The following is a 15,920-nucleotide window of genomic DNA, read 5'->3' on the forward strand; positions in this document are numbered from 1 at the left end:
ACTCATATCAAACAGCAGATGGGAAAGATTCAATGCCAAAACTGAAATTCTCACCTTTACAACAGAAGTATGGCCTTTCTCAACGGCCCAATAGAGAGCGGTTTTCCTCTCCTTCCCTACCAAGTCTACATCAGCGTACTTTTTAAGCAATGCTTCTACCACTGCTTTATGGCCTCCTCTTGCTGCTTGAATGAGGTTGGAATCACTGTTTCTATCCTGTAACAAAATTAGAGATATTTATGAGTGTTGTCCTTTTTATGTTACTAGGACTGATGTTGAAAAGGCAATTAAAAAAGTCTGATATGACAGGTGTGAATTAAAAGCTATATCTAAAGAAGTGAACCTTTTTACATACCTGTACATTGACATAGGCTCCAGCATTAAGTAGAGCTGTGGCAATTTCGGTATAACCTTCCTTGCAAGCTATAGTAAGGGCTGTACCACCATCCTTATCTAGGGCATTAAGGTTGGGCCGATGTTCCAGCAGAAGATTCACCAAATCTACATAGTTGCCCTTTGTTGCTACCAGTAATGGTGTCCAAGAGTACTGCAATAGGTAATCATTATTATTTTTTTTTTCCTCTCCCTGTCCTCTTTCTCATCAACCGATCTAATGTTTCCCTAGGTATTGCGTGTTTAAACTCTATAAATTTTACTTCTTGAGATTTAGACACAAGCAAAAAGAGAATCAGGTAACCGCCTCACCATCCCGGAGGCATCCACGCTGGCTCCGTGCTTGAGCAGATCCTCGGCGATCTCGTAGTAGCCCTTCCGGCACGCCCAGATGAGCGGCGTCGTGCCGAACTTGTCGCCGATGTTGACCTTGGCCCCGTGTACGAGGAGCTCCCTGACGATGGCCGTGTGTCCCCTGCCGGACGCCCACACGAGGGAGCTCATGTGGTGCTGCCCTTGCGTGTTAGAGTCCGCCCCCCGAGCCAGGAGCAGTCTAGCCAGGTTCGTATGACCCTTGTAACACGCCCACATGAGCGCTGTCCATCCGCCCTGAGAAAAATGGTAATGATTGGTATTATGCCTTCTTTGCCTTGATTACCATATACCTTTGGGTTATATACTTTTGTCAACTATAGAAAGCTGTAGAGGAAACCCTTTCCCAAAAAGTAGGGGTATGAAAGCCTCCTGATTCTAATAATTTCATTACCGAATCAGCTCAAAGACAGAGATATAGAAAATGAGAAAGGATTTCTTCACACTGCAACTCACCATGTCCTTTGCATTAATGTTGGCTCCATTGTCGAGGAGTGTCGCCACCGTCTCCTCATACCCATCCTTCGCTGCCGTAATGAGGGCCGACCACTGATCCTGTGGCAAATATCAACGTATCTTTAGAAACACCTTGATTAAATCAGTCTACGTAAGTATGATCAATTATTAACACACCTAGCCTTTGGGTTGAATCATTGCGCGAGGAACGAAATGCCGAAGTAAAATCACAAAACGACATAGAAGTCAACAAACACTTTTCGTAAAAAAAAAAAAAAAAAAAATGTGAGTGTGAAATGAGCGCTTACGTTGTCCTCGGCGTTGACGTCGGCTCCGTGCAGCAGCAACTCTTTGCAGAACTCCGGCTTGCCCTTACTGGCCGCCAGGATGAGCGCCGTCGAGCCATTCTCGTCCTTGTCGTCGATGACCACAGAGCGGGAGGCGAGGAAGGACTGCAGCCCCGTCAGGTTATCCTCCGAGATGTACGACTCTAGAGACTTGAAGCTCAACGACACCATCTGGTCCGACTGGAGGAGGGGAAGAAAACAAGGGGGGGAAGGGCGTTAGTCGTTTTCCGAAAACCCGCAACTCCACCCACTGGAGAGCTGAACATGTTTAGAAACGAAATCAGAAAGGGAGAAAGGGATGTTGTGAACGAATACTGTTAAAGGGATAGAGCAAAGGCGAGCCTGTGTTCGTCCTGTAAAATAAAATCATATATATATATATATATACAATGAATTAACAAATAGTGGTAACAGAATTTCGAAGTTAATAAGAAACTAAAGCAAAAGGTAATGAACAGAGATACATAAAAAAAAGTTTCGAACCGTCGCTGAAACTTGTACAGAAAAAAAGTCTGTGTTCTTGCGATGCTCTTCTATTATTGTTATTCTGTGTCAAGACTAATTCTGCAGAATACAGCAGCAAACTTAACTTCACGACCAGCAGGGAATAACCCTTGCGAAGTTAACAAACAGACATTCATCTGATGAAGTGATAAGCATGGACTTTATCACTGGAAATGCCCATGAATTTACGGCGAAGTCGAGAAACAAAATAAAATGGTCGCAAATACGATGCATAAAACCTGGAACACTCTATGGATATATATAAATGCATGTGCCAAAGTATGTGTGTGCGTGATTATATGTGAGCGTGAGCGTATGTGCGCGAAAATAAAATTTAAGTTTCGTCCATTCACAATATACGTGAACGCTTTGAACCGCAGCCGGAAACCAAAACATCTGGAGACCGAGAAGAAAGGAAGAGAAGAGCCAGTGAGCACTTCAGAGAGAGTGAAGATGACTCTATCTAATTTCCTTTTTTTAGGGGGGGTGAGGGGGTCGTGCACAAATACAGGGGACTTTTTTCTGACTCCTGATGCGAGTCCTTTGGCAGGGGGAGGGGTGAGGGAAGGGAGAGAGGGGGGTCGTACACATCTAGATGCTCACGGTTGCAAGCGCAAGGAGACATAAGTAACTGACTGTCCGTGTGAGGCTAACACAGGTTGCACATATAAGACAAGGCATAAACACAGAGCAAACTCCAGCGTAAAGTGTTCAGAGGGATGGAATTTCATACACCTAGGCGAAGGTCACAGTTGTCGATCGCCAAAGGCTCTTGTTCGGGGAAGAATACATGCACTGGGAATATCTGTGCCACTAGAAAATCGCTATAAAAATCGATAAAACAGAATGACAAAATTTAAAATTGTCGACAATTATAAATTATACAAAACAAAAGTACAGAAGATAAATACTCATATATAAAATATATATGTATATGTATATATGTACATACATACATATATGCATGCATGTGCATATATGTGTGTGTGTGTGTGTGTGTGTGTGTGTGTGTGTGTGTGTGTGTGTGTGTGTGTGTGTGTGTGTGTGTGTGTGTGTATGCATATATGTATGTATGTATGTATGTATGTATGTATGTATGTATGTATGTATGTATGTATGTATGTATGTATGTATGTATGTATGTATATGTATATGATATATATGCGTGTGTATGTATGTATATATATATATATATATATATATATATATATAAGATTAACGAAAAACCCCTACTACCTATTTGGCGAAGGCCTTAAAAAACGACATCGAACCCAGCCGTGTCATACAACATTAAAGGCATCGAGCACACAGTCTTGAAGACAGAAAAGGACTTCCTAAACCATGTATTTACGAGGAAATATTGCATATGCATATCGTATCTGTTGTACATACTTTATACAAAATTAAAAGTATATATATACATATACATATATAGAATTACATGAATACACACGATATATATATATATATATATATATATATATATATATATATATATATATATATGCATATGTATATGTATATATTTATATACACATATGTATATATGTATGCATGTACATATGTATATGTACATGCATATGTACAAGCCAAATGAGTCATCTGTTGCGACCGTCCCGCGGCGCAGTCTCCGTCGCATTTTTCCAGTGCAACATCCACGATACTTTTGAGAAGAGAACGTGCGATTGGAGTAAAACGGAAAACTGTCGGCTGTCAAACTGCATGCCATACCAGAAGTGACAATTATGACAATGAAAATTTTAATTGAAAAGATAATTGTATGATGTCACGCAATATCCTGGTAATATCGACACCGGTTTAAATGAAACACCTATCATGGGAAACGTATTTACTACGCATACATATTTTGTTTACGTTTATTTGCACATCGATTTGCAGTATGTGTCTAGTTATTACTGATCTAATCTATATATACGTATGGAGCTTACACGTATACTATACTGTATATGTGTATATGTGTGTGTGTGTATATATATATATATATATATATATATATATATATGTGTGTGTGTGCATATGTATATGTATATAATATATATATATATATATATATATATATATATATATATATATATATATATATATATGTGTGTGTGTGTGTGTGTGTGTGTGTGTGTGTGTGTGTGTGTGTGTGTGTGTGTGTGTGCACGCCCAATATAAAACAAATCACAAGATTATGCATATCCGTTTAACTACTGAACGTGCCATCATTTTCTTTGTGCATCTCCTATTTACAAAGAAAATACTTCTGATGCGACGGCGCGCACCGAGAGATCTCACGAACACGATGCGACGGCGGTGCGAGAGCCTTATCTGACCGCTCACCGTGTTGAAAAAGAAAGGGCTTGATGCTCTGTCCGTCCTCCCCTGATACTGGGCTCGAGGCCGTCGTTGAGAATGCACTGTGATATCCCGAGTCGTGATGAAGTACCCTACACGTCAGTCTCAGAAAAAAACCTGTTCTCTCGGTTGACTTTAGAAAACCGAAGTGTCCGAAGCCCCTTTGCTGCGATAGATCCAAACTTTACCAGAACTCATTACACTTATTCATTATTATTATTATTGTTATTATCCTTATCAATATTATTACTATTGTTATCTTTATCATTATCATTGCTAATATTATGATTCCCATTGTTATTATTATCATTATTATTATCATAATCACCATTATCAAGATAATAATTACTATTATTACTATCATTATAATTTATTGCCATCGACAACATCGAATCGAGAGTGACACAGGTAAATCTTAAGAAGATATTCGCTTTGCCAAGAGCTCTCCACCGAACAGCCGTGTCCAAAAACACTTAACTACCGGCATCCCATTAGAATAACTCAATGAAGCGCCGTTCCAATTCCCTCGCTGTCAGCCCTGTCTACGGAGGTACGTGCCAATAACTAGTGTCAAACACCCCTCTAAAGTATTAACCTAACGTGGGGACTCCGAAGTACTGGCTTATTACAGACCGATATGATGTCTATGAGCAGGAATCCTTTGGTATAGTTTCTGGGATACACTTTATCGTTCCAAGTATTATTTGTCTTTATCTATCTCTAGTTACAGCTAAGTCTACTTATAGAAATAATGGGGTTGATAAATTGGTAGTAATAATCAGATGGGCAAAACTATTTCTTGGTTGCAAAGGGGTGTGGGCTTTCTCGTAGTCTGTGTCTGATTCACATTATTTTCTATTTAAGTCTATCGACATATAAGCACCAAATAACGAAAGGCGAGAAAGAAATCTACATTCATATATGCTCATTTGCTGCAGTCTAACTGCAGCTGCATATAAAATCAAAATGGTAACATGACAATCGTGGTGCAACAAGTCAAATTCAGTGAATCTATTAATAATTGTAAATAGATAATTGTTTACAGACTTCTACCTATGGACATAACCGAATTCATCCAAGAGATTACTACGTTATCTCCCAGTTCTTTGAGTGTTATCGAATGATTTTATCTTCTTAATGGGTACTTTCATACTTCCACGGGATAATACTGGTTCGGGTACGTGACTCAGCTTCCCGGGTGTGTTATTACTTCATTAGCAACGTACCTGGAGCGATAAAGATCACGTGATCCACAGCACCAGAGGCCGCGGGATATCGCACGTCGTTATGTTATACTAATGACTCTTTAGAAGCGAAGGTGCCTTTGGCTGATCTCGGTTCCCTCGACACATTCCCTTTGGCAACAGAGAGGCGTTTCCCCAGTGTCGGGTAGGCTTTTAGCAATGGGCGAATGAAAGGATAGCTGGATTAGGCCGGCTTCAGTGTGAGAGTTATTATGCAGTGTCATATTTCTCCCTCCAGCGGCACTCAAGTTACCTTGTGCTTTTCCCGAATAAACTGAATAAGCTATATCTTTATTACAACTTCATATGTACTACTATCCATGTATACTACTGTTCATTTCAAACGTATTCAAATTACTCGAATCTACATAGTGACAGCTGGGCGACAGGTGGTGACAATACACGAATATTAAAATCAATATTTCTGCTTCCCTCGACACGAGTGCCAAAGAAAAGTGTGTTTTGTCTAACCGAAAGACGACCCGGACGCGTGTTGTCAGCATAGCGAGCATGTGATATTTGTTTTTAGTTTACAATCACGTTCTGTGATAACTTGTGAATAATTTTGATATGATTGTTTCAGTCATAACAAGGTTTAATTCCGTTCTAAAAGATTCGTTGAGAAACGAGACGAAACCTTATATTTTTGTTCAGTTCATCATTTTGATGATATCTCGAGACAAACGCAAGCATAATCATTAATTTCAGTATATCGATATTAATCTTTAAAGAAAAGTCAAACACCAAGGGCATAATGACATTAAATACATAATTCCGAAAGAGCCGATTTATAATCAAAGAACGTTATGTCTTCCCATGAAAAATAAACTGGATGAGATGCCTAAAGTTCCCGCGTAAACTATTTTCTTGGCCGCTGATTATGGATAATGCCATTAACAGGATTTATATGCCCTGCAGAATTTTCTCAAACTTATAAGATGTTTATCATTTTCCAAAAAGTTTGAAAGTTCGCGAAAAATTAGCAAAATTTTTAGTTTTTTTTTTAAGAACATCCATATATATATGTATATATACACATAAATATACATATATATGTATGTGTATATATACGCGCTTGCGTGTGTATGTGTGTGTGTGTGTGTGTGTGTGTGTGTGTGTGTGTGTGTGTGTGTGTGTGTGTGTGTGTGTGTGTGTGTGTGTGTGTGTGTGTGTGTGTGTATGTGTGCTCGCGCGCTCGCTATGGGTATCCTTAAGCGTGCGTGGGTTTTAACATGTTTATTTTTCATATTATTTAACACTTTATTCTATTTAACACTAGAGCACTCACGACTGAAAACCGTGCTGCATTTTGAAGTCGTGTAGAACAGTTTTATCGCAATGATTAGCCTTCGCTAGTCTACACGGAACACACTATCTCGTTGCCTTGATAACTCATCAACGTTGATTAAGTTCAGAGTTTCAACTAATTACCGCTTTTTTCCTTTTCACTTGTTCATACTTCCCCGTTTCTTAGGCTGGTCGGGGGAAATTTCCGTCCTTCGCGAAACTTGTCACCACTAAAGACAGCTGATCGACCTTAAAGAAACACCGATATCACTACAAATACACTGGATTTTACTTTCTTTTTATTCATAACTAACTTCCTACACTTCTCGCATGGCATGGGGAGAGGGGGGCTATCAAGGGATAAACAAAGTAAAATAAATGGGTGAATAAAGAATCACTAATAACAATGTCCACAGTCAAAGGGAGGGGAGTTCTGTTTCCTATTTATGACTAAAATGGGGAGGGGAGGGTGACATTTTGGAAATAAAAGAATTTGGTAATATGAGATTTACCTCTACGTAGAATACTCTATGGGCAAAAATGTTAGGAATGTTCTATTTGAGAAGGAGAGCTGTAAATACCTTGGGCCCGGAGCGATGAAAAAATGCAGTTCATATCATTAAAAGCTCACACAAAACTACTACTAATTTGGGTGCAAGCCAATACTACAACATGGTTCATTTATATTTACAACGAGTTATAATCATTAATGTTTTAGATCTATATTCTAAGTGGAGAGGACCTCGTGGGGCACATGCCATCGAAGTTCAAGTTAGGGGAAAACCACAAAGAAAACGAAATTCACTACCTATAAAGAAAACGAATACTATTTTTAGGTAAACTGATGTATACTAACGATAAATTTTGATATTGTTTTTATCTACCGTGCACAGTTCATATAGGGGTCTTGTATAAAATTAAACATCTATAATGTCTATAAGAAAGCTGATCAGCTGTGGTGCATGTTAGTGTGCCAACAGCGGCGGCCGGAACGGGGCAGCAGCAGCCTACCCGGGCGTGAGCACCGATGCTGAAGGAGAAACGGCGTGCGGCAAGGGATGGCGTGACGCTCAGCAGTGAGACAAGAGACGGACGCCTCCCCGTGCTGGGTGACACGGAGAGCGTGGACAGCAGGGAAGCACGTCGTTGGTGCTGTTCGGGTGCAGGGGTGAGCAGAGAGGGTCGGTGTGTCACCCTGCGCGTTAGTCCCCCCACACATCCTACGCTCTTACTCGCTTCCTCGTCATCGCCATCGTCGTCGCCAGTTTCCGTGTCGAGCGGATCCGAGGAGTCAGTGGGATCCGTCGAAGGCGCGGGAGGGATGAAGGAACTGTCGCAGTTGTTAGGGGGTGTCGTCAGGGGGTCATGTTGTAAATGGGTGGTTGTGGCTGTTCTCGGCGCAGGGACGGAGGGTTCGGGGAAGGGCCTGCAGGGGATGGTGGGAGAGGCGGCAGGGGAAGCGGCCGGGGTGGTCTCGGGAGTGTTTTGGCGGAGGTAGATCACAGGTGCAAAGGAAGAGGACATGGGCACAAGCAGAGGCGTGGGAGGGGGAGAGTACGAGGACGTCGTGGAAGAGATAGAAACATCTGACAGAGACTGAGAGATGCCCGCAGATATTGTCACAGTGCAGGGCAAGCTTGTGGAACACGTCACAGGCGACGACAGGCAGTAAGTGGTGTTGGTGCAAGTCGATGACGATGGCAGAGAGCTAGTGACAGCTGTTTGTAAAGAGTTAGTGATGGGAGTCGTGTTAATGTGCGGCTGAGGCAGGCTGGTAGTGGAGAGTGAGGCTTCAGAGAGAGGCGGTGTGACGGTGAGGGTGGGTGTGGTGGGCCGGGGCGGCAAGTGGTCTGGTGTGATGGTGGACAGAGACAGGGGCGTGCTGAGAAGTGGTGTGGACGCCTCATCGTCGCAGGGATGGAGGCGCTCTGCCATTTCGGGACTCAACAACAAATTACAGTTCGAGGATGGTGGTGGTGGCTAGCTTACGGGGTCAAAGGGACCTCGACACTCAGTGGCAGAACGCTCGATGAGGCAGCACTACACGTGTCTTGAAAGAGAGTGGGGGTCATAATGCTGACGGAAGACCTCGCAGTGACGCCCATGTGGCTTTCACCGTCGCAAGGTTGAAGGGGAATTCGAGGAGATGAGGATGTGGTGCTGGATGTGAGCTGAGAGGAACTGTGGAAATTTCCTCTTTTAAGAACACAGTGGCGCACCCGACCACAGTATCACAGGCTGAGAATGGATTGTGCAAAGTGGAATGATTGGTAATAACAGGTGTTGTCTAGGGAAGGGGGTCGAGGAGGCCTGAAAATATGGAATGGGAGACAAAAATGGCTGTCAGTAGCAGTTCATCTGGGGAAAATGGGGTGATTATAGTTATAAAAACGCTATACCAAATAATGATTAAAAGTTTTGCTAAGTCATCTATATCGCTATATTAAAACCTTTTTTTGTGGAATTTATGGTATTATGCTTTGGAAGAAGAGAGGATATAATCCATTCTAACCAATAATGGAGACACTGGTGGCGACACAGAAGACAGGGACAGATACCGACACGCTCCAAGCAACCAACAAACACATGAGCGGACACACACTTGCAGTGAGACACCGTGTCTACAGTGAACACAGAAGCACAGGACGCCACACCAAAAACAGCAACGCGCTTTGGCAAACAAGCACACCGCGCCGCGCACCATTTGTTTGCTGGCTGATGACCAGGTTAATCATGCAAACATTCCATCAATCTCAATTCAAGCTGACACGTGAACCTGAGACGAATTAACGCGGCACGTCTCGCAACCGCCGGCTCCCGGGATCCTTGGAAGCAACTCCTATGTGCCCAAAGCGTCTCCGTGATAGGATGCCGGCCAAGAACGACGCACGGTGGATGTCCCCTCCCTCATTACCAATATCTCTTCCACTTGTACTTCTTTCATAATCTTGAATTTTGTAGTACACTTACATCATGCTGATATTACTATACGTATGAACGAAATATTCTATTTTTTTCCATCAACTTCAGTTGAAATAATTTATGAGTCTTATTCATATGTTTTTTTTTTTTCTTCCATATTCAATTCCCGCCACAGGACATCGCAGATGAAAATCGACCCATTAACATTATACATAGATGCCCAATTAGTAAAAAGTAAATTAGAATAAATAACTGAATATAAACAAACCAATAAATAGATAGAACAATGAGAAAACAAAATAGATTCATAAAAACAAGACGTAGGGGCCGAGCTGAAATTCGTGACGGTTCTCCGGTAAGGAACCACGTACTACAGAACCGCCGTGTTTCGCCGCCCTGATCATTCCTGGGCGGCATTCGAGCTGGCACGGTGAGGGCGGGCGTGAGGGGGAGGGAGGCGTCAGAGGGAAAGTGAAAAGGAGAACAGACGAGATGCGATGGGAGCGACGATAAATGAAAGAGATAAAAAGACGACGGGAGAAATAATAAAATCGAAGCTCCTATATGGATCAGGAAGAAATTCAAACGGTTGTAAATCTCCTTCTCGTACTCGGGCGTCGTAGCGAGTTTCGAAAGGTCGAAATAATAGAAGAGAGGAAGTATAACCATATCTTAAATACAACGTAAACTGTTCTCCGGCCTTCCCCTACTCGAGTACATTTAAACCTTTCCGTGTGGCAAGTGATTCTAAATAAAACCCTAGAACAGAGTGACGAAACCTCTTCCCCTCTGCCCATCCCCTTCCTCTCTCCCTCTAACCCCTTCCCCTCACCATCTCCCCCTCCCCCTCTCCCTGCTACCCCTTCCTCTCACCCCATCCATTCACCTGTCCCCCCTCCCTCCCTCCTCCGCGTCCCATGCCTCTATCTCCGTCATCAATTTGGTTCGCTTTCTGACAGGTATTGAATGTCACACAAACACTTCCGCGTGTTCTTGTGCGCCAATGTGTGTGTCTGTACGCGTTTTTGTGCGTGCGGGAATTTCCGTACCATTGGGAAATTGTAGTAAAAAAATGTACTACGCAACATCTGCAATGAAATGTTATTAAATGCAGTGTGGCCATAACATCATGTTTTATATCTGTCTTTCGATCGACTTATCGGTCTATCATACCACTATTAATAACTCAAATCAGTTTCAGCTTCTTACAGTCTCGGTATTCACAGATTAGATTATGAAAATAAAAATACTACTGCATATCAGTTATGTAATTAACAGTACAAAGTCTTACACTTATCCTCGTGGGAATCAATCTGCACTTGACACAGTAGCTGTTTCTACAGTTGGCACGCTGGCACAGTGGCAGTGTGTCAACAGCGCGGTAGGTGACACAACGTCACTTCGTACCTAAGTGACTCATCGGTAACCTGTCAAAATATCGGCGCCACGGCTTGCTGACGTTGTCTAAGTCATTCTATTCCTTTCCAAACCCCATTTTTTTTAGGGGTTCTTGATAGGTCGAAAATCAAAATACCATTACCCGAAATCATTTCATAATTTTACCATTTTTAGACTCGAGCGAGATCGTGCCGCCGAGAGCAAAATAACCGGCGGCGTTGAGCGTACGCGAGCCGACCACGTGCGCGCTTGCCAAGATCAAAGGAAAAAGGCCTCGGGCGTTCAGGGCTGCGTCGTCCATGCCAGCACATCTCACCGCCCTATTACTCGCTAAGACCGCGGTACCGGCAGAAGTTACGGGTATATCCTATTATTGTTGACAGGCCAGAAGTAAGCGTTATTTTCGGCCACGGCGCTCTCACCAGACAGATTGTCAAACGTCATCTAATGAGAAGTGTCAGTTACACTTGCAATGATATGCTTTCGTCTATTGTCCTTCACAAACCAAAGTGATAATCTTTTCACCAATAACCAATTATCATAAGGAATTGTACTTATTTTGGTAGGTTGTCTCAAATTGCATATATACCCAAATGTATATTACATCTTATAACATGTTAATTTCGTCATTTGGACACCGTATATATTTTTATGCTTTCTCTCGTTAGAAGAAAACTTAAGGTTGAAATGAGCAAATACGGAGTTACACCTGTCACATGGTATATACAGACGCCCTCGGGTCTTGGCAGTTGCGGTGCCGACGTTTATTCCTCTCTCTCTCTCTCTCTCTCTCTCTCTCTCTCTCTCTCTCTCTCTCTCTCTCTCTCTCTCTCTCTCTCTCTCTCCCTCTCCCTCTCCCTCTCCCTCTCCCTCTCCCTCTCCCTCTCCCTCTCCCTCTCCCTCTCCCTCTCCCTCTCCCTCTCTCTCTCTCTCTCTCTCTCTCTTTTTCTTTCTCTCTCTCTCTATCCCTCTCGCTCTCTCTCTATCACTCTCGCTCTCTCTCTATCCCGCTCTCTCTCTCTATCCCTCTCTCTCTCTCTCTATCCCCCTCTCTCTATATATATCCCTCTCTCTCTCTCTCTCTCTCTCTCTCTCTCTCTCTCTCTCTCTCTCTCTCTCTCTCTCTCTCTCTCTCTCTCTCTCTCTCTCTCTCTCTCTCTTTCTCCCTCTCCCTCTCTGCCCCCCCTCTCTCTCTCAATCTCTTTTCTCAAAGAAGTAATTTCATCAAACTTCTTTCGCTCATCTCTACTTCCTATCTATCATCTTATACCCTTACCCCCCTACTTTCCGCACCCTCCCTAATCCGTCTGCTTGTAATGTCATCGAACATGCATCACGGCCGTACTGCTTCTTCTAATATTTCTTATGGGCCTGTTATTTGTATCACGACTTTGGCACCCGCGGCGGCGCGCTTCCTGCGCCGTGCCATCTCTCACACATTCACTAACACACATATACACCCGCGCATATATGTGTATAAATGTACATATATAAACATTACACACACACACACACACACACACACACACACACACACACACACACACACACACTCACACACACACACACACACACACACACACACACACACACACACACACACACACACACACACACACACACACACACACACACACACACACACACACACACACTCACACACACACACACACACACTCACACACACACACACACACACACACACACACACACACACACACACACACACACACACACACACACACACACACACGCACACACGCACACAACTGCATGCACACAGAAACACTATCATGCAAGGAGGCCAATACGTCGCGAAGGTAATTAGCATGACAAGACAGTGACAAACCTCAACGACGACGGACACGGAGACAGAGTGAAGAGACAGCTTGACCGACACACGATTTAATAATGAAAGGATAAATATAAACGTCCCGAAAGTGCAAAGCGAAACCGAAGAAGAGAAATTAATTATTATCTGACAACTTTAAACAACTCGAAAGATAAACAGGGATCCCTAGATAACGCCGAGAAGACTGGCGTTTCTATGGTGGAATCCGCAGTACGTCTTGCTCACTGATGTTTTTCCCTGTGGTATTAAATACTACGTTAGCCATCGTGACGAAGGGCCGCGGAGACGATGGGCGCAAGGAAGGGAGGAGGCTGACGGGGAAGAGTCAGCTGAGTCAGACAATGAGGGAGTCTCGAGTGGATATTGGTGGGTGGCGGCGCGAGGGTGTTAGGGGAGTAAGGATGAATGTTGGGGAACAAAACACGGGGAATGGGGAAACGGGAGAGTTTGTGGGGGGATCGAGCTGACATTCTGAGTACGCTGGCTAGTATGTACGCCAACACTATCATCCGTTTCAGAAACTTAAAGACAGCAATCTGCTATCATATGGGCACTCCCTCTCCCCTCTCCTCTCCCCCTTCCCCTTCTCTCCTGGTCGCCACCTCTGTTGCCTGCACCACTGGCTATACTTTCTACTTGTACTACATTTGATTCTTATTATCGGCACAAAAAACCGACCTTTCAGACTGACATTCCGGAACATTTCACTTGGCATTTAATATATCCTTTAATCTTCTGACTTGCAAATGCACAACTTTTCGTGCGAATTAACTTCACAGAGGATGTTTAGTATGCAAATATCATAAAAGAATATTCCTGAGAATGACTTCTCTCCACCACCCAGTTTCCTCTCTTTTGCGTTGCAGACTCATTCAAACCCTCCCTACTTATCTCACCCCCTCCTCCCTCTCTACCCCTCTCTCTTATCCCGTCAATGAAAAGCCTCCCTAACACCCTACTTGTATGGACCCTGTCACTGGCATTAATAAGCCCACTAATCATACTTAGAGACTCTCTCTTCCAACAACTCACTCATGGTGGTACGTCGTCGGTCCCTCGAAGCCATGGCGAACAGCTCGAGGGCGGCGTGGGGTGGCTGACGATTGCCCAGTGTCGTCAGCTCAGTGTTGTCAGCAGTGTTGTCAGCCCACCACTTGGCTTCTTATCAAGGCCGATCGCGCCGCAGACTGCGTGCGGCTCCTACACACACTCTTGCTTGCCCATTAATTGCTCTCGAAATATCACATTGCTTTATGTATTCATTTCATTGGGAAATTAACTAAATTTTCTAGCGTTCTCTTCGACCAGTTCTGAATCTGTTTGTCACGTATACACACACTCGCTGCCGGTCGTTCTCTGGCTGCAAGATAATGGTTCTCAATCAGACAAAGGAAGCAGAAACAATCTTGTGTCCTTGACCCAAAGCACAACTGCCGAGGAGGAAAAAGACCGTGCTCTTTTTCCTCCTGCTAATCGAATGCCTCGCAATTTTCCCCGCATTATTACCCTCGCCTCCATACGCCACAGCGGCCGCACCAGCGACACTTGAATCCAGCTGAGGGGAAAAATAAGCATTCAATCTCGCTGGATCCATTTCGCTAATTCGAATGCTGGGCGAGGTTCGAGGCCGCCCACGGTGAAATATGCTAAAGTGATGGATATGTTGCCAGGTCTTCTGTTTCCATCAGTGTGTAGAGCCCTTACGCGCCTCTCCCAATATTGAATAGTCATCCCTGCGACTGCTGGAACTGACTGGCACACCTGCCCACGCGGAAGGGCTTCGCAAGTTATTGTTTCATCGCCATTTTTGAACGAAAACACACCACAAGCCCGAATTGGGGGATCGCGGCAGCTCCGGCTCTCTCGTTTTCCGCGTCATCGCTCTACTAGCTACGGCAGCCATTCCACGCAGCCCGGGGAGTCTAACCAGTTCGCGGGCTCGACACTCTCTCTGCCATCACTCAAATTAGGCTCCCAACAAAAAGGAGAAGGAGGGAAAAGGCGAGTCCCGAGCATCAGCCACTCAGTCCCCAGCTGCCTAGCGCGGAGGTCGGCTGGTCGTCCGCCACGACTTCCTCTCCTGAAGTGCAGGTGAGTCACGGAATCTGTCATGAAATCTGTCATATTACAGGGCACGGGGAGAGTCTGTGAGGTGTGGCCGATGCGTAGTAAAGAAACAAACATAAAACATAATTAAATAAATGTACAGCACCGCAAAACGTATGAAAGCATATATTACAAGATCAATATTCTCGATATTGTGGAGGTCGTGAGATAACTGGCGCTTGCTTCTCGCGATGCCTCGACCAAAAGGACCTGGTTCTTATCACTCATTTGCAAACGAGATCACCCTCTGTACCCTCGGCACCCTCACACACAAGGCCTTCTTTTAATAGACTCCCAAGGTTCACTATTGAAAAACGCGCACTCACACGCGCACAAACACACAAATAGACTCACGCAACAAGGTTTTAAAAATAAAGGTGAGGGCGGAGGAGGAGTTGGAGGAGGAGGAGGAGGAGGAGGAGGAGGAGGAGGAGGAGGAGGAGGAGGAGGAGGAGGAGGAGGAGAAAGAAGAAGAAGAAGAAGAAGAAGAAGAAGAAGAAGAGAAGAAGGATAATAACAAAAATAATCATGATGATGATACAAAAAAACAATAATTATAAGCAGAAAAAAACGAAAAGAGAGAAAGAAAAAAGCAGGAGAGGGAAGACGAGGACGAGCTCCGCCTTGCATGTCTCTGTGATCTTCGCTGTCTGAGTATCATCGAGTCATTCCTTAGCC

General features: G+C 43.9%; 1 protein-coding gene across 1 annotated transcript in view; it reads right to left on the reverse strand.

Moving 5' to 3' along the window:
- The window catches only part of LOC125029951, an 83,381-nt gene extending 67,745 nt beyond the window's left edge, over positions 1-15,636 (reverse strand). The window contains exons 1-7 of the mRNA XM_047620142.1: positions 14,169-15,636; positions 7,976-9,274; positions 1,530-1,748; positions 1,222-1,320; positions 706-1,002; positions 356-547; positions 55-216 (exon numbers count right to left, since the gene is read on the reverse strand). Coding sequence (XP_047476098.1) covers positions 55-216; positions 356-547; positions 706-1,002; positions 1,222-1,320; positions 1,530-1,748; positions 7,976-8,899 — 1,893 coding nt within the window. The 5' untranslated portion in view covers positions 8,900-9,274; positions 14,169-15,636. The remainder of the gene's footprint in view (positions 1-54; positions 217-355; positions 548-705; positions 1,003-1,221; positions 1,321-1,529; positions 1,749-7,975; positions 9,275-14,168) is intronic.
- Between the last annotated feature and the right edge of the window lie 284 nt (positions 15,637-15,920).

Source organism: Penaeus chinensis, chromosome 10 (genome assembly GCF_019202785.1).
Source record: "Penaeus chinensis breed Huanghai No. 1 chromosome 10, ASM1920278v2, whole genome shotgun sequence".
Taxonomy (NCBI): Eukaryota; Metazoa; Arthropoda; class Malacostraca; order Decapoda; family Penaeidae; genus Penaeus; species Penaeus chinensis.